The sequence below is a fragment of the Ochotona curzoniae genome, unplaced genomic scaffold (assembly GCF_017591425.1).
Source record: "Ochotona curzoniae isolate NIBS_2020 unplaced genomic scaffold, NIBS_Ocur_1.0 contig_908, whole genome shotgun sequence".
NCBI classification, from domain to species: Eukaryota; Metazoa; Chordata; class Mammalia; order Lagomorpha; family Ochotonidae; genus Ochotona; species Ochotona curzoniae.
In genome coordinates this window covers 1,945,771-1,964,169 of record NW_024466607.1, presented here as the reverse complement: position 1 = coordinate 1,964,169, position 18,399 = coordinate 1,945,771, and the positions used below count along the sequence as shown (strand labels likewise).

Genomic DNA, 18,399 nt, shown 5'->3' with positions numbered 1-18,399 from the left:
TGCCTCAATGTGCAGACAAGAGAGGGATCAGGACGTGAACCCAGGCAGTCCTACTCCACCACGCCCTGACTCTCCCCTCACAGGCAAGTAGCACATGGAACTGCTGGGGGGCACATTCAGGCCCCTGTGATTGCACGGGCAACAGCAGCTGACTCCCCAGTGGCCACCCTGCCCTCCTGCCCGGCCCCTTAGCAGGTGGGTCACAGCAGACAGCAGCCATGCTGCCCACTCCCTGCCCTCCTGCCTGGCCCCTTAGCAGGTGGGTCACAGCAGACGGCGGCCATGCTGCCCACTCCCTGCCCTCCTGCCTGGCCCCTTAGCAGGTGGGTCACCACTGACGGCAGCCATGCTGCCCACTCCCTGCCTTCCTGCCCGGCCCCTTAGCAGGTGGGTCACAGCAGACGGCGGCCATGCTGCCCACTCCCTGCCCTCCTGCCCGGCCCCTTAGCAGGTGGGTCACAGCAGACGGCGGCCATGCTGCCCACTCCCTGCCCTCCTGCCCGGCCCCTTAGCAGGTGGGTCACAGCAGACGGCGGCCATGCTGCCCACTCCCTGCCCTCCTGCCCGGCCCCTTAGCAGGTGGGTCACAGCAGACGGCGGCCATGCTGCCCACTCCCTGCCCTCCTGCCCGGCCCCTTAGCAGGTGGGTCACAGCAGACGGCGGCCATGCTGCCCACTCCCTGCCCTCCTGCCCGGCCCCTTAGCAGGTGGGTCACAGCAGACGGCGGCCATGCTGCCCACTCCCTGCCCTCCTGCCCGGCCCCTTAGCAGGTGGGTCACAGCAGACAGCAGCCACATGCCCACTCCCTGCCCTCCTGCCCGGCCCCTTAGCAGGTGGGTCACAGCAGACGGCGGCCATGCTGCCCACTCTCTGCCCTCCTGCCCGGCCCCTTAGCAGGTGGGTCACAGCAGACGGCGGCCATGCTGCCCACTCCCTGCCCTCCTGCCCGGCCCCTTAGCAGGTGGGTCACAGCAGACAGCAGCCACGTGCCCACTTACCGGTAGTAGCTCAGCACGTCGCGGTCCTCCCTCTGGCCCTCCTTGGCGTCCTGTGCCAGCTCGCGCACGCTCTTACTGCGGACTTCTTTGTTACCATCCCTCCAGAACAGCCACACTTCCTCTTCGTCCTCTCCGGCCTCCAGGGCGTTCTCCCCGCTGGAAACCCCTTCGAACTCAAACCGAGAAAGAACCAGCCTGGAAGGGGGATGGGAAGGGGACTCAGGTTGTTGCACTGGGCACCGGCTCAGCCCGCAGCACCAGGCAGGGCTAATGTGGTCTTGCCAGCCCTGGCCCAGCCAGCCCCTCACAGCTGGCCACCATCCTCACACACCAGGACCCAAGGTCTCCAGAGGTGACCATGTCACCCAGAGGACGCCAGCAGCAGAAGACAGGAGACAAAGGGGCTGACCCTTGGTGGGAAGAAGGGTCAACAGGTACATGGTACAGACCCCTTCCCAAGACACCGGGTCCCCAAAGCCAAAGCACTGAGATGGTCTGTGCAAACGCACAAATGGGCTTCACCCCAAAACCAAACAGGAGACCACACACACACATACACACACCAATAACATAGTTAGTACTTCTGTAACCCCACCCACACGGGGCAGGCACACTGTGTGAGCACCCACAGGCCCTCCCACTGCCTCACCTGCACCCCCTGAGCTGGTGCTGGCTGCCCCATGGGCCCTCCCACAGCCTGGCCTATGCCCTGTGAGTTCTTGCTGGCTGCATCCCCATGGGCCCTACCACGGCCCTCCTGCGCCCTGTGAACTCCTGCCAGCTGCCCCATGGGCCCTCCCACAGCTCCCCTGCGCCCCGTGAACTCATGCTGGCTGCACCCCCCATGGGCCCTCCCACGGCCCCCCTGCGCCCTGTGAACTCCTGCCAGCTGCCCCATGGGCCCTCCCACGGCCCCCTGCGCCCCGTGAACTCATGCTGGCTGCCCCATGGGCCCTCCCATGGCCCCCTGCACCCTGTGAACTCCTCCTGGCTGCCCCATGGGCCCTCCCACGCCCCCCCGTGCCCCGTGAACTCCTGCCAGCTGCCCCATGGGCTCTCCCACAGCCCCCTGCGTTCGAGTGCCTCACTTGGTCTCGATGAGGATGTCCGCGTTGGTGGGGTTCAGCACAGCCTTGCAGATCAGCTCCTGTGTCACCGGGATGGACTTGTTCATGGACACACAGAGGTCAGAGAGATAATCCAGGAACCTGCGTGGACACAGGATCACAGGGGACATGTGAGGCAGGGCAGGTGCACCTGCAGCCCCTGTTACCAGGCACAGCGAGGTGAGCCTCTAACAGAGGCTTGATGTCAGGGTCCAGGGCACTGCTGGAGACCACATGCCAGGGACAAAAGAGAGACGCACAGTGGAGAGGCTACACACAGCAAGGACAACAAGCAGAGTGGACACGGGGGCAACACTGGGCGAGCGAGGTTTGGGGACTCGAGTGGGTGGGCGGAGCCCTGCAGGAGTCCCTAATCCCACTGCGCTCACTGGGCCGGCTCCTCCTGCAGGCTAACCTTACGCAGCCTCTGCCCATGATGCAGGGCAAGCACCACCTCCACTCACGGGCAGCAGGAAACAACCACCCCTGCAGTGGGACTCACCACTCAGCCTGGTGCCCAGGGTGCCAACCACACCCCTCGCCTACAGCCAAGAGCAGGCAGAAACCCTCAGGCAGCACTAAGCATGTGAGACTCCGACCAGCACCTGGGCAGCACAGGGGTTCCTGAGGACACTGGGTGCACCCACCACAGGCTCTTCATCCCCTCGGTCTCCACAACGCCCATCTCACATATGAGAACATCCACAGACAGCCACGGCCACTGGCTGGTCAGCAGCAGAGCCAGGATGGTACCCGGGTCTTGCCACCTCCCGCGGCACAGCCTTGGACACCTGCGGCCTGGTCTGCACGCTCAGGGCACAGTCCAGCTGCCACCCTCCTGCACTCACCGGGGCTCCCGGTTCTTGCGCACCAGGCTGACGAACGTGTCGATCTCGGCCGCCGTGATGTGCTTCTCCAGGAGCTTGCGGTTGTTGTGCAGCAGGGCCGTGATGGTGTCCTCGGCCAGCACGTCGTAGCCGATCTGCTTCTGCATGAAGCCGAACTGCTTGGCGATGTACTCCTTCCGGGGGGAGAGGGGAGGTCAGCTAAGGCCAGGCCACTGGCAGCGAGGCAGCAGCACACCCCGGAGGAAGACGCGCAAGAGGCTGGCAAGAACGGGGCACCATCCTCAGCTTCCCACCACTGGCGCTCACAGCCCGCTCCACCAGCAAGTCACATGGACTCCCACAGGTGGCCAAAGTACACTGTGTGCACATCCAAAGGTCAGAACCTGTTTCCCAGCTCTGAACTTATTACTGATTCAAGAGGACTTAACCGTGCCCCCGGCTTTGTGCCCGAGTGCAGCTGGGGTGCGGACCAGCATGACCCCACTCAGCTCTGCAGTGGTGGAGATGTGCTGGAGGGTGGACGAGAAGCACAAGCGAACCAGGAGGGCCTAGGCCAGCCACTTGCCTTATCACACACGTGTGCAAGGCTGTGCTCCCTGCTATCAGGGTCGGGCCCACATATCCCGGGTGTGGGTCAGGAAGCCACCCTGGGCTTCCCTGCCCGGGAACACCTGCTCCGTGATCCAGGGGCTCCCGATTCTGCCTGTGATCTTTACATTAATTCCTAATCCCTCGGGTCAGCTCAGGAGTAACCCAGTGTACACAAGCCAGCCTCCAGCCTGGACGTGGGAAGAATGGGCGTTTGGGAGGGGTCAGCCTGCAGGGTCATGCCAACCAGCATCGACCACAAGTCACCCAGCCGTCATCCACCAAGAGAGGACGGGAGGGGCAAGGGGCAATCTCCCTGGCACACTGAAGCTGGCACCAACGGAGGGGCCGGCACAGTCCTAACTCTGAAGCATCGATCACAAACTGACTCCATCTTCATGACAAACAGGAACCTGTTCCTGAAGCAGCAGCCAAATGCCACAATCAGGCACACCTCGCTGAGCCCCTGCATCACAGAGGTCGCCCACACAGGGCCGCCTGCCCCAGCCTCGGTCAGGTGCACAGACCCTGTGTCACAGACCCTCTCTGGCCTCTGCCCAGCAGGTGCCAACGCACTCCCAGCATGATCTACCAGCAGGGTCTCCAGCCACAGCCAGGTGCTCCCTAGAGGACAAAATTACCCCCTAAATGAGACTCAGCAAAGCAGTAACAGTTCTCAGATTCTCAGAATCTCAAGGCTGTCAGTATTCCTGAGTGGTTCCAATATGTGCTTCTTGGACAGAGAGTATGCCAGGTCCACGCTGAGACACGGACCCACGTGCATCGGCAGGGAAGAACTTCAGGATTTCACAAACCGGAACCCAGAGACCAAAGTTCCCAGCAGAGACGCTGAACACGCCAGAGGATGGGCGGGAAAGATACTGGCTCGTCCATAACCGGCACAGTGGAGTTCCTCCACCGCCACGCCTCTATTCCACACCCACTCAGTGAGCACACGGGGCACAGGAGCTCGGAAGGTGGGGGGGGGGGGCCGCACCCGCCCTCCCCCTGCCTGCGTGGCCCACCTGGTTCTTCCGGTAGTCCTGCTGCGAGTGCCGCAGCACCCGGTAGCACAGCCGGCAGATGTGCCGGAAGGGCGCGTGCCGCTGGTCACCGAGCTCCTCCAGCCGCAGCATGGGGCCATCGCCACAGTCGGTGAAGGGCGCCTGCAGCAGCTTGAAGATCTGTGCGTGCAGAAACGGAGGGGAGACGGCCGTGTCGGGACAGGCAGCAGGTGCCAGCCCAGCCCAGCTGGTGCAGTGACCTACGCCCTCACACGCAGTCAGCTCCCATGCATGCAGCACACCAACCTGCTTGAGGATGTTCTGTTCTCGCATCAGCTTCTGCCGCTCCCGATTGGGCTTGGAGAAGACCACTTCGAGCACGTCCTGGCCAGAGTTTGTCCCTCCAGTGACAAAGTAAACCAGGTCTTCTAACAGCTTGGTGACAGAGCTTGGGAGTGGAGACGCAGTCAGAGGTGGGGACCCGCCAGAGACACCGTGATGGGTACTCTGCCGGGAGGCCTGCGGCCACCACCCAGCCCACGGGCGCACAGCCCCTTCCCCACCAAGTCCCAAAAAGAGGAATACAGACAGCACAGGACTGTCCGCGGAAGGCCGCCAGGTCACCTCAGAGGGACCTCAAACCCTGAAGCCAGCAACAGGCTGCTGGACAGATCGGTGGGAGAACTTCCAACCATTTCAGAGACACTCAGAAAGTATATGCCATGAGTTATTTCTGGGAAATTACAAATACAAGGCTCTGAAACATATTACCCCACTACCCTTACAGTGTGCCCTCTGCTTCCCCCACAGCACCATAAACACCTCCACGGGCGAGGGCAGCCGTGCGGGGAGCCCTGTGGACGAGGGCGGCTGCTGGGTGTGGGGGCCCTGTGGGCGAGGGCGGCTGTGGGGGGAGCCCCATGGGTGAGGACGGCTGTGTGTGTGGGAGCCCTGTGGACGAGGGCAGCTGCTGGATGTGGGAGCCCCGTGGACGAGGGCGGCTGTGTGCGTGGGAGCCCCATGGGCGAGGGCGGCTGCTGGGTGTCAGGTGCTCACCGACGCTCATTTTGGGTGATGGTGCCCTTTTCTAGCTTCCCAGCGATGGAGCCCAGCACCTTGCTGGCATCGTTGGCAAAGTCAAGGTCCCGCACTTCCGCAGGAGAGACAGGGACGATGGCAAAGGCTTCCTTGTCTTCCTTCACGGGAGAGGTGCCGATCTGCAATTCAGGGCGGGCTTTGTGAGACACCTGTGGGCCAGGCACGCTGCTCACAGGGCACTGGGCCAGCAAACCCGTGCAGTTGGGTACAAGTGAAGGGAACAGTGGAGGCACCTGTCTGCCAGGCTGTGTGCCCCATCCTAGGAGCAAGGGAGCAGCCTTGCCACCTTATAGCCCGCCACAAGGAGCAGGTCAGAGCAGGTGGAAGTGTAAGCAGAAGAGCAAGATGTGCAGAGGAAGGACAGCCACAGGCACCTGCTGTCCCCCAGACACAAACCAGTCTGGGCTGGCACCACGGTTCACACGGTTCAGTGAGGCATGGGGGCAGGCTTCATGCAGGCCCTGGGGCGACCAGCCCACCCTTCCAGCCCAGCCCAGCGGTCCCCCAGGAGCCCAGCCCACCCTCCCCAAGCAGCCCAGCCCAGCGGTCCCCCAGGAGCCCAGCCCACCCTCCCCAAGCAGCCCAGCCCAGCGGTCCCCCAGGAGCCCAGCGGTCCCCCAGGAGCCCAGCAGTCCCCCAGGAGCCCAGCAGTCCCCCAGGAGCCCAGCCCACCCTCCCCAAGCAGCCCAGCCCAGCGGTCCCCCAGGAGCCCAGCGGTCCCCCAGGCCCAGCGGTCCCCCAGGAGCCCAGCGGTCCCCCAGGAGCCCAGCGGTCCCCCAGGAGCCCAGCCCACCCTCCCCAAGCAGCCCAGCGGTCCCCCAGGAGCCCAGCGGTCCCCCAGGAGCCCAGCGGTCCCCCAGGCCCAGCGGTCCCCCAGGAGCCCAGCGGTCCCCCAGGAGCCCAGCGGTCCCCCAGGCCCAGCGGTCCCCCAGGCCCAGCGGTCCCCCAGGCCCAGCGGTCCCCCAGGAGCCCAGCCCACCCTCCCCAAGCAGCCCAGCCCAGCGGTCCCCCAGGAGCCCAGCGGTCCCCCAGGCCCAGCGGTCCCCCAGGAGCCCAGCGGTCCCCCAGGAGCCCAGCGGTCCCCCAGGCCCAGCGGTCCCCCAGGAGCCCAGCCCAGCGGTCCCCCAGGAGCCCAGCGGTCCCCCAGGAGCCCAGCGGTCCCCCAGGCCCAGCGGTCCCCCAGGCCCAGCGGTCCCCCAGGAGCCCAGCGGTCCCCCAGGCCCAGCGGTCCCCCAGGAGCCCCAGCAGCAGGACTCACTTTGAGCATCACTGGCTTCTCCTCCTCCTTGTCGATGGGGATGTTGGTGCTGTGCACCCAGGTGTTGGTGCACAGGTGCCTGAGTCGGACGTAGGAGTTCCTACAGGGAGGAGAGGGGCATGAGGAGGGGGCATGGAGGGCACTCCAGGGGAGTTCCTACAGGGAGGAGGGGGGCATAGAGGTCATGCCATGGTGTCAGAATGAGGCATCCCACCATACTGCACACTTCACAGGACAGACGCCACAGCCAGCCGTTCCGGCCCAAGGTCCACTCAGATCTGCTGCTACAGGGAGCTGCTAATGGGCATGTGATGCCCCCGAGGCTGCTGGGGGGAAGGGAAGGAAAGGACAGAAGGACAGGAGGGGGCTTCACCTGCACCAGCATCCTACACCACAGCTGGAAAAGCAATGACTGACATGTCCCAAGGATCAATAATGAGGAAAAAAAAGACCCAAACCAGTTGTTCAATCATGAGATGCTTGGAAATACAAGGATTCGTCTTAAAGTTTAGGGAAATGGAGACTTAAAAGGCAGGTTTACACTCAGCACAGGAACAAACCAAAAACCAGGATCCAAGCTGAACTTTGCCATAACATGTATTTTCCAAGAACATTTTAAGACTCTGTCCACATGGATTCCAAAGCCCACCCCCTTGGCACAGCATTTTATTTCATCTCCTTGCCAAGGGCCCTGCCAACAGCCGGGTCAGCAACAGTGAAGGCCTCGGGGATGAGAGTATGGTCAGGCAGCTCTGGACCCGGACACATGAGGTGCCCCTCTGCTCAGGTCCTGGTGAGCAGGACAGACCACCAGCGGGTCAGGAGACCGCTGCTGCCCCTCCTGGGGCCAGGGGGAGGGGCCAAGGGCTCTGGCCCGGTGGCTGGAGTGTCAGCAGGGACGCCTGCACCCCACCTTGCAGAGCTCGGCTCTCGTTCCCGGGTCTGCCTCTGCTCCCAGCATCCCATCAGCGCAGACCCAGGAGGCAGCAAGCGAGGGCTCCTCTTACCACTGAGCCAGGAGACGAGCCAGCGCCTGGCTCCCACTGAGCTCCTGTGCTCTTCCTTCAAGCAACAAAGGCGTAAACCACACAGGACGGTATACGAGAAGACACATTCTTTAGCCCAAGCCACTTTCCTGCATCACCTTGTGAGCTATAAACAAAGCTTGGGGCTTAGTGCCAACCTGGGTACGGCTGTTTCCAGCTGGTGTTAGCAACGGGCACCAGAGAGGTGTGGGCACCTGTCAGCATGTTTGCAGCGCCCATGTGCGTTAGGAGAGCTGCGGGGTGGGTGTCTCGTGGCACACATACTAGCTCCCCACTCCACACCCACTGCACACACCAGTCCTGCTCTGTATAGACAGACTTTGTCACTGCTGAATGAGTCCCAGCTGCTCACACAGCTGCTCTGAGAACGCCTGTCTGTCAAGCAGATGAACCTGGCACATGCCTGAGGCCTAAGGAGTTCATGCCCCAAGGGTTTCCGTCAACAGGGTGACCCAGGGCAGGACAACACCTTTACATTTGAAATGAATTTGATTTCAGGCAACAACGAGGTGGTCTCCTATCTGCTGATTCACTCCTACAAGGCTCTCAGCAGCCAAGACCCGGCCAGGCTGAAGCATGGAGCATGAACCCAAGCCAGGACTCTCTGTGGGTGGCAGAAACCCAAGAGCTGGAGCCAGCATTAACCACTCCCAGGATACACCCCGCAGGAAGATGGAGGAGAAACAGAGTGGCCCTGACTGGACCCAGGATGTGTGTTGCAAGTGGCGTCCCAAACTCACAGCCCAGGAAAAATGGAAGATGAGAAGCCAGGGGCACAACGGTGAGTGAGCCTCTCCAGGGTGTCCAACTAAGGGCCCTGCCCACCGAGGGCCAGGAGAAGAGACGCAGGCCCAAGCCCACCTGCAGGGGAGCCGGCACCCTGCCCCTTCCAGAGGAGTCCGCCGCAGGGGCAGGAGGCTGTCCACAGCCTGCAAGCAGCACCTGAGTCTCAGGGAGGCCACGAAGCCCGCTCCGAGGGAAAATGCAGTGGTTTAAGGCAGGGGGCTAAACAACCTCCAGAACAGACATAACTTACGGGAAATCACACCGAAATGCACTTGGGTCCTACCACCTGCCATACCTTGGCCAAGGTCAAAGTCGAAGGGAACTTAAGCCGTTATGCCCACCGCAGCCCACGTACAGAATCAACCAAAGACTGCAGATTACAGAACAACCACCACCAACTCTGAAGAAAAACCTTCATGACCTTGGATTTGGCCAGATTTCTGACTTAAAGAATCAAAATCTTAAATACAGTGTGATTTTCAACATGTTTGTGCTTCCAAAGACTAACAAAATCAAAAGATAACCCTAAGACAAGAGAATTTGCTATTCAATTCTCTAAGAAGGTAACTGTGCAGAAAAACATCTAAGTTCTATCATAGAAACAAAACATTCAGTTTCGTTAGATAGTCAACAATTTTTTAAAAAGGCAAATCCATCTAAATCAGCTTTTAAAAGGAGAAATGTAATAACCAATAAATACACAGAGAGGAAGCACAACATCAGTAACCAGGGAAATGTCGCTGCATCACGGGGAGCCAGCACCTCACTAACCCACCACGGGGGGCCAGCACCTCAGAACCCACCACGGGGAGCCAGCACCTCAGAACCCACCACGGGGGGCCAGCACCTCAGAACCCACCACGGGGAGCCAGCACCTCAGAACCCACCACGGGGAGCCAGCACCTCAGAACCCACCACGGGGGGCCAGCACCTCAGAACCCACCACGGGGGCCAGCCCCTCACTAACCCACCACGGGGGGCCAGCACCTCACCAATCCACCACGGGGAGCCAGCACCTCAGAACCCACCACGGGGGGCCAGCACCTCACTAACCCACCACGGGGGGCCAGCACCTCAGAACCCACCACGGGGGGCCAGCACCTCACTAACCCACCACGGGGGCCAGCACCTCACTAACCCACCACGGGGGGCCAGCACCTCACTAACCCACCACGGGGAGCCAGCACCTCACAACCCACCACGGGGGGCCAGCACCTCACCAATCCACCACGGGGAGCCAGCACCTCACTAACCCACCACGGGGGGCCAGCACCTCACCAATCCACCACGGGGAGCCAGCACCTCAGAACCCACCACGGGGGGCCAGCACCTCAGAACCCACCATGGGCAGCCAGCACCTCACTAACCCACCACGGGGGGCCAGCACCTCACTAACCCACCACGGGGGCCAGCACCTCACTAACCCACCACGGGGGGCCAGCACCTCAGAACCCACCACGGGGGGCCAGCACCTCAGAACCCACCACGGGGGGCCAGCACCTCACTAACCCACCATGGGGGGCCAGCACCTCAGAACCCACCACGGGGGGCCAGCACCTCACTAACCCACCACGGGGGCCAGCACCTCACTAACCCACCACGGGGGCCAGCACCTCACTAACCCACCATGGGGAGCCAGCACCTCACCAATCCACCACGGGGGCCAGCACCTCACTAACCCACCACAGGGGGCCAGCACCTCAGAACCCACCATGGGGAGCCAGCACCTCACCAATCCACCACGGGGGGCCAGCACCTCAGAACCCACCACGGGGGCCAGCACCTCAGAACCCACCACGGGGGCCAGCACCTCAGAACCCACCAGGGGGAGCCAGCACCTCATCTTAAGCAGGAAGGCTCAGGTAAGACGGTGACTAGCATGCATCAGGACTAGAGTCACTGGCATTTTGCACGCTGCTGCTGCTGCCAACACAAACTGGGGCATGTACTTGGAGACACTTCTGGTGCAGAAGGCCTGGCAAGTCCACTCCAGGGACAGAGAAGTGAAAACAGGTTCCCATACAACAACCTGACATGGATGCCACCAGCTAATGTATGGCTCAAATGGCAATCAGCCAGATGACGGAATGTGGCTTGGTGATGCAGTGACATCCAACACAGACCAATCAAGAGTAGACAAAGCCCATCAGCCTAAGACCCAGGAGAAGAGGGGCCAGGAGAGGAGGGGCCAGGGGAGGAAGGGCCAGGGGAGGAGGGGCCAGGGGACCATCATTGGGAAGACCAGGGAGGAGGGGCCAGGAGACGACTGTCGGGGTGCAGCCTGGCTCTGCTGACCCAAGCACTGGAGGGGAACTGTGAGGCACATCCGCTTGACCTCAGGCTGACCTCAGGGCTGCAGACCTGGACAGGGCAGCTGTGCCAAGCCCCCTGAGCCAGGGTCATCTGTGTCACAGGCAGCTCTGGTTGGGCAGCGAGGCAGGTGGGGACAGGTTCTGCTCCAGGATCCCCTCATTGCACAAGCTGCCTCCATTTTTCTAACAGTAAGAATGGGTGAACAGCACTCAGCCACACACGAGCCCTGCACGTGGAAGGACTCAAGCCCTTCCTGACAAGACTGCCGCTGATTCCCCAAGAAGCAGCTTGCCCCAGAAAAATGCCAGCTGAGGCAAAAAAACCTAGCAGTTGAATTTCACCAGAGAAAAGCCATCTAATTTCTCAGTGATTTGAGCACAATGGCCCGGGCACATGGTGAATCTCCGAGCCGCCGGGGCAGAGCCAGCTGTGCAGACAGCACGTTCCCAGCGGTGGCGGGGGACTCACCGCTGACAATGTGAACCATGAGGCCCCAACCCGGCCACAGAGGGGGCCAAGCCCTTTCCAGGAGCTTTCAAAAAGACAGCAGCGAGCTGCTGGCCAGACATGTGGCCAGGACAGACTCCTTGGGAAGATTAGCTTGAAACCAGACCTTGGAACCAGGCTGTCACCTCCCCGTAGCGTGGTGGGGTCCAGCTCAAAGATGGAGGAGATGTCACTGCCCTCGGGCACGGAGACCAGTGAGTAGACCATCTTCTCAGGGGCGTTGCGCAGCCTGCTTCGAGAGCTGTCCTGGTCAGGGTCCACCTGAGGAGAGAAGGGACCAAGTCAGGACACAGCACGACGCCCTCAAGCGTCCTGAGCACACTGCGTCTGAGATGGCCATGACGGCAGCCGGCAGGGAGAGGAGCGGAGTTCTGGGGCTGAACTGAGAGCGTGAGCGTGGCCGCCTGAGCCAAGAGTGCCTACTCACTGCTCCCCTGGCCAGGCACAGATGCCGCCCCGTGTGCCAGCAGCAGGAGCCGGCAGGGCAGAGCAGGAGAGACATCAGGTGTGTCTGGCTGCCTCCACCTGCGGCAGCTGAGGCCCGCACAGCAAACACTGCAGGGATTTGGTCTTTAGGAGCCGCGTGGCTATGGCAAGAGCAATCCACCCAACAGGACAAACCAGCTCGTTCCCAAGACAAAAGAAAACAATCGCTAACCCTGGGAGTCCATACGGGATGAACCAAGAGCCTCAGGACAAACTTCCAGGACCACACGCAGGGAAACACTGCAGCCCCCAGACCCAGCCCGGCACCTGTTCAGGTGGGCCCGGACCCCATGGGCCTGGTGAGCTGAACCACCTCAAGACCACCACATCCTCCCACGTCCCTGACAAAGCCAGGCTGCCCTTGTTGTGAGCTGCCTGCTCCCAGCTCGAAGCACAGCCTGCTTCCCCAACAGGCGGACAGGTGACAGCTCCAGGAGTGGCAGGACAAGCGAAGCAGGTCCAAGGCAGAGAAGACAGTACGGGCCTGGACATACGACGCAGCGGCAGCTGCCTGCAATGCAGGCCTATGCCTCTGGCTCCTCCCCGGGCACCTCCACCTGAACAAGCCGCAGACCACTGCCAACACTATGGCTCCAAATCACTACGACCTAGAAAAGCACCCCTCATCCTGTTTTCCCTGCAAATTCTGGCTCAATCATGATGAAGACTCAGGTGTCAAGAGAGGCCAAGGGACCCCACAGGGAAATCCTACTGGCCACCAGCGTGTGGCCCCTGGTGGGAAGGAAGGTGCCTGCAGGACAACACTGAGGCTGGTCTGCGCACAGGGGCCACTGGGAGATGGACAGGCAGGACAGAGCCACAGGTGCTTCTCCGCCTTCCCAGGCCAGGAGGGGGACACACAGCGCCCACAGAGGTGCTGCCTCACCCCCAACCCCACGTTCCTGCATGGTTAGGATGCAGCCAGCACAGCATCAGGGAGCCAGATCCACAGCCCACCTGCCGGCACATCCACCACGCCAGAACAGAGACGCCAGGAAGCCCCAAGTCACCAGAGCCCGGCGGGGGAGGGCACAGGACAGGCCACCTGCCGAAGCACAGGCAGGAACAAGGTTAAGCAGTGGAGCTGCCTTTAAAATGCCACTTGTCCAAGAAAAGCAAGACCACCAGGTCCCCCAGTCCCGGAGCAGTGGCTCTGGATCTGAGGCAGGTCCACTCTACTGCCCCTGCGTGCCACTGACCAGTCATCCTCAGAGCAGGAAGCCAGCAGGGCAGCTGTGCCCCCGCGATGCCAGGCCTCAGTGCTCGTGGCCCCAGCCTGCCCCTGCCAAGGTGCAGCTTCCTGTGCCCACAGAGAGTGACCCTGAGGCCCCCTGGCCATACTGCCCTAAAGTGGACTGGGTGTGAAGACAAACAGCTCAGAGAAGAGGCAAGCGGCCACCGGCAGGGTCTGCACCCACATGTCTCCTCGCACCCCACAGAAAAGCTTCTGAGTCCAGGGAGGGGGCAGGGCTCCAAGGAGCAAGAGGAGCTCCTGGTTGGTGCAGGCCATCGGAGTGCAAGCCACCAGCCATATTAACAACTGCTCCAGGGCCACACCAGGGTGAGGGCCTCCACAGTGAACTGCCTCACCCACGCCCATCACTTCCCACTCCGCAGTTAGGGGGCCAGGCACACGTCCCAGACACCAGGTCACATGCATGACCTCAGGCAAGGTCACAGCTTACGTCACACACCTGCCCTGACACAGGGAACGGCACATGGACATCAGGGCGTGAGAGCCCAGGCCTGACCTGGCACACGGGCCAAGCCCCACGCCCGCCAGCCCTGGGAGTCCAGAGCACACAGGTGGCCCTGGGCCACCCCAGGACATGCAGGACAAGGGAGCCTGAGGTGGCCCATCCCAGCTCAGGGCCGCAGCGGCCGCTGCCTCCACGGGGTTCCGCTTGGCCTCGCCATACCACACTGAGACCACAAGGCTCTTGCGCCCATACTTACTGGGGGCGGAAACTCCAGGCATTCTTCCTCAAAGTCAGGGTCTACCTGATGAGAAAGAATCAGGAGATTAAGGGATCCGTACATGCTGAAGGACTGGGGCATCCACGCCTGCGGACACCCTGAGGACGTGTCCCTTCCCTCCGCTCGGGGGAGCAGCATGCCACGACACCACACATGGCACCTGACCACAGGACACACAGCAGGCCACTGGTCACCAGTGCCCGACGGCGCTCACATGCAGACGGAGGAAAATACAACCACTCACAAGCAAAGCCACGCAGAGTCTGAAACAAACGGAGGATGAAGATGCAGCCAGACAACCTGCTCGTGGGAGTGGGACATTAAAGCAAAACCAGGTGTTCACAGAGCAGGTTGGTCTCCACACAGAGTGGAACGCCGCCACCATGGAGCCCGGCAAGCGATGTGACCAACACCGCTCCCAGCGACCCGGCTGGGTCCGTGACTCCCCACCGCGTTTTCAGTTCTTAAACAATGCAAAGACTCAGGTTCACACAGCAGTGGGTGCCCCGGTGGGGGGCAGACATGGAAGCAGCTCTCACACCCCCACACACGTGGCAGTAACTGAGCAGACTCCTGGAGCGGGCAGCAGACGGCGAGAGGGCGTCGGACGATGGCTCCGGGCACCTGCCACACAACCTCCAAGGGTCCCGTCCTGCAGCCCGGGGCCCGCCCTGCTCCACAAAGCCCCCCAGCCACGGAGGCCAGGGCCCTCTGTGACGCCAGCCCTGGTCTGCACCTGCTGCCCTGGCAGCTCGTCTCCCTCTCTGCTCCTGGGCAGTCAGGCATTCACATGCCACCTGCCACCGAGGGCCAGACATGCCCATCAGGAGTGCGGCAGGCGGCGTGCAGGGGCAGAACCCGAGTAAGATGCTAAGAGCCCAGGTGGGCTCCGCTTCGACACTTTGCACCCAGGACGCGAGGAGGACCCATCCAGCACTAAGAAGGATTCGTCGCTTTGGCCTGTTCTCTGGACAGACAAGGCACAAGGAAACGGGAGAGAAGAAGCAAAGCAAGCTGGCTCGGCGGTGCCCAGGCCGCCGGCAGGAACACCTCAGGGCCACTGCTTACCTCCGCAGCCAGGTAGTGCCCCGTGGCCAGATGCTTGAAGCGGAAGAGGCTGTTCCAGTACCCAGCTCCACCCCGGCACGGGTCATGCTGGACGACCTGCAAGAGGAAAAACCATCAGCAGCAGCCCCCACGCCGGGGGGACACCGGGCGTGTGCCGCCGTGGGGATGTCCAGCTCAGTGGCGGCGGACACAAGATGGCCCACAGGGAACATGTGACAAGTGGGGACGCCAAGTTCTCCCAGGGATTCCAGCAGGACACACTGTGATCAAAGAGAAACCTTCCAGGAGGGAACGAAAACTACAAATTCATGACCCAAACAGGTGAGAATCTCCAAGCACAGCAGAGAAGGGCCCAGCCCAGAAGCCCACACCGCACACAAGCATCCTATGCCAGCAGGAACTTGCCACTGGGCCACAGAGCTCAGCCATAGCTCGCAAGGGTGGGAACAGTCACCACAGCGCCCACAATCCCACTCCCCAGGATGCCAAAATAAGTCCACGTAAAAGCCTGCACGTTGAATGTTCATATAGCATCACTACTTGCAAGGGACGCAGGGAAGAAAAATTTCAACCCACGTGGGGTAAACCAAGGCAAACATGGACAGGACATGAGTCAGCCACTAGAGGGCAGCATGGGAGCAGCTGTGGAAACACCTGCTGGGCCTCAAGGTAACTGCCTCTGCCCGCTGTCCCTCCCTCTCCCCCGTCCCTCCCTCTAACCCCGCCCCCCCCCCCCCCCCCGTCCCTCCCTCTCCCCTGTCCCTCCCTTGCTGAACCCTGTTCAGGAGATGGGGCAGAGCCCTTACACACAGAAGGGACACCACACCATGCAGACCGCAGAGAGTGCATGGGGACACAGCAGGGGAGGAAACGGCACCCTCACCAGACACAGAGAAGAAATGGTGCCTGTTTCCAAGTTCCTGGTTTCTAGAGTTCTACTGGGCAGCCCAGGCTGGTGCACAACAAAAGCCCGTTAAACACCCAGCACAGAGGTGGGGGTGGGGGCGGGAGAGCATCCGGGGCAGGCGGTGGGGGCACCAGGGCATCAGGAAGCAGCTGCTAACAGGCCCAGAGGTTCTCCGGGCACGAGGAAAAGGCCCCACTATCAGAGACAACAAAGGAACCTTCCAGAAGTGTTGAACTGTGCCCTTCACACACGTGGCACGGCAACAAGGGGTGCCACAGACATGAAATGCCACACTCAGTAAAGTGCTATTTTGGGCAAAACCAAAGTGCTTAGTGAAGATGCAAAAGAGGAGAGAAGCAGTTATGGGAAGACCTGACATTTTTCAAGGGATGCAGGGTGCGGAGGCAGGACCATCCCTCGCGTGCACTCCCTCCCTGCCTTCAGACCTTCAGTGGCTTCTTGCACACGGCTCAACAGGTGCCCGTGTACTGCAGACCACACTCCCACAGACAGCACAGGCCGAGAGGGGGAGACGACAACACGGGGCCTCCACGTGACATGCAAGCCCCCACAAGGCATGGGGTCCCCACGCAGCATGCAAGCCCCGGGCTCTGTGTGAAGCTGACCCATAGTCAGGAGCCAAGATCAGTTCTACAGACAAAACACTGCCAAATTCCCAGGATTTGCAAGAAAAAAAAATATGTCAAACTCAGCCAGTGTTTTCCTAGGAAACTCATGGGAAAAGCGGCAGGAGACAGCCTTTGATGAGGCAGGAATGACACAGCTGTTCCTGCTCAGGAGGGGGAAAACAGGGACCGCTCTGAAGCGGCCTCCCAGGGGACCAGCCCTCCTACGCCTTCACGCACTGGCAACCCCTCTTGCTACAGGGCTTCCAAATATGACAAAAGAAAAAAATCTCACCCATAGACAACTGAATGAGAAATACAAATGTCTTCTAACAACAGATTCAGCCGGGGCAGAGGGGAAGATAGGGGGACACACCAGGTGCAACTTAGGGGCCTCCTGGCACGGGCCCCACATCCTCGCCTTCCGGAGGCTGAAGCACAGGAAGCTGGAATTGGATGGAGTGACACCCCGGACCCAAATACCCAGAGGAAAGAGGCAGGCAGCCCCACAGCAATGCTGAAGACAGAAACGGGAGGGCCTGGCAGGGCTCTGACTTCATGGGGGGCCTGGCTCCCCAAGTGGAGATGATCTCCTCGCGAACATCAGGGTGCCACCTGTCTGCAGAATGAAGGTGTGAGTGCCAGCCCGGGACCACAGAGCAACGGAGAGGCAGGTATCTATCCTATGCACTCACACAAGCCCCCCGGCCCGCCGCGTACTCCTCACCTCCACCTCCCACAGGGCCTTGGAGCTGGTGGCCGAGGTGGCCGACTGGCGCCCGGTGGTCCTCAGGAACACGTGCTGCTTCTTGCGGTGCTCGTCGCAGGTGAGAAACTTCTCCTGCTCGGCATGGAACAGCCGCACCACATCGCCCTGTGTGCCAACAGACAGGGACCGCGCTGGCACCTGGCCGAGGCCACGCCCAGCAGGAGGCCACGTCCTCCAGCCCCCCATGGCCCCCCATGGCCCCCACGCTGCCTACCCCCTTGAGGATGTCGTCCTTGTTGTCGCTCCACTTCATGAACAGCACGATCTTCCAGCTCGTGTTACAGTTGACAGAGTTCACCTGGTGGGCAGAGAGCAGCGGGGTTCTCCAGTCCTCCTGTGAGCCTGCTCGCCAGGCAGCACCCCAACTTCAACACCTGAACCCTGCAGCACTCCGCAAACCTTGGCCGCCTCACACAACAACACCAGGCTCACGAACTCCAGGAGCCTGCCGGAGCCCAGACCCCCCTCGAGGGTACTACCGCTCAGGGCACACCCTTCTCGGCCCAGAGGGAAGCTGGGAGAAGGCGCCCTCCCCAGGCTCAGCAAAATGAGCCCTGAGGAGACGGATAACACCTGCACCACAGGTGCTCAGCCCACACCTGCCCCCTGTGACAACACAGGTGCTCAGCCTTGTGCAGCAGCCCCAAGGCCGGACCTCCGTTTCCTCCATTGTCTAATTCACTGCTGGCATCCCTGTCCACCTGGTCACGCACTGACCCTGGACGGCCTCCCTGCAGGTGACCTGGCCCCCAGTGAGCACACGGCTCCCTTACCTCATTGCAGCCTGGGTTGTCCACCAGTTGGTGGCTGCTGGCATGCAGGGGCTGGCCAGCATTGACGGGGTTCAGCACCACCTTGTCCCCTATGACCACCTGCACGGGGAGGCAGCACAGAGCGTTTGGTCATCAGCAGCAGCACACAGCCAGCAGGAATCAGGGGGCCGGGGGAGCCTCCAGCTGCATTCCACTGCCCCTGCATCAATGCTGCATAGGAGGCCCCACCAGGACAAGCAG

General features: G+C 61.6%; 1 protein-coding gene across 2 annotated transcripts in view; it reads right to left on the bottom strand.

Annotated features, from left to right (window-relative positions):
* Positions 1–18,399, bottom strand: part of ITPR1 (inositol 1,4,5-trisphosphate receptor type 1) — a 215,994-nt gene that overhangs the window by 108,631 nt on the left and 88,964 nt on the right. For both annotated transcript variants that reach the window (XM_040995101.1, XM_040995102.1), the window contains exons 8-20: positions 18,160–18,258; positions 17,601–17,684; positions 17,345–17,491; positions 15,085–15,180; positions 13,996–14,040; positions 11,660–11,814; positions 6,902–7,001; positions 5,602–5,762; positions 4,852–4,993; positions 4,567–4,725; positions 2,954–3,126; positions 2,088–2,207; positions 1,000–1,194 (exon numbers count right to left, since the gene is read on the bottom strand). In XM_040995101.1, coding sequence (XP_040851035.1) covers positions 1,000–1,194; positions 2,088–2,207; positions 2,954–3,126; positions 4,567–4,725; positions 4,852–4,993; positions 5,602–5,762; positions 6,902–7,001; positions 11,660–11,814; positions 13,996–14,040; positions 15,085–15,180; positions 17,345–17,491; positions 17,601–17,684; positions 18,160–18,258 — 1,676 coding nt within the window. The remainder of the gene's footprint in view (positions 1–999; positions 1,195–2,087; positions 2,208–2,953; positions 3,127–4,566; positions 4,726–4,851; positions 4,994–5,601; positions 5,763–6,901; positions 7,002–11,659; positions 11,815–13,995; positions 14,041–15,084; positions 15,181–17,344; positions 17,492–17,600; positions 17,685–18,159; positions 18,259–18,399) is intronic.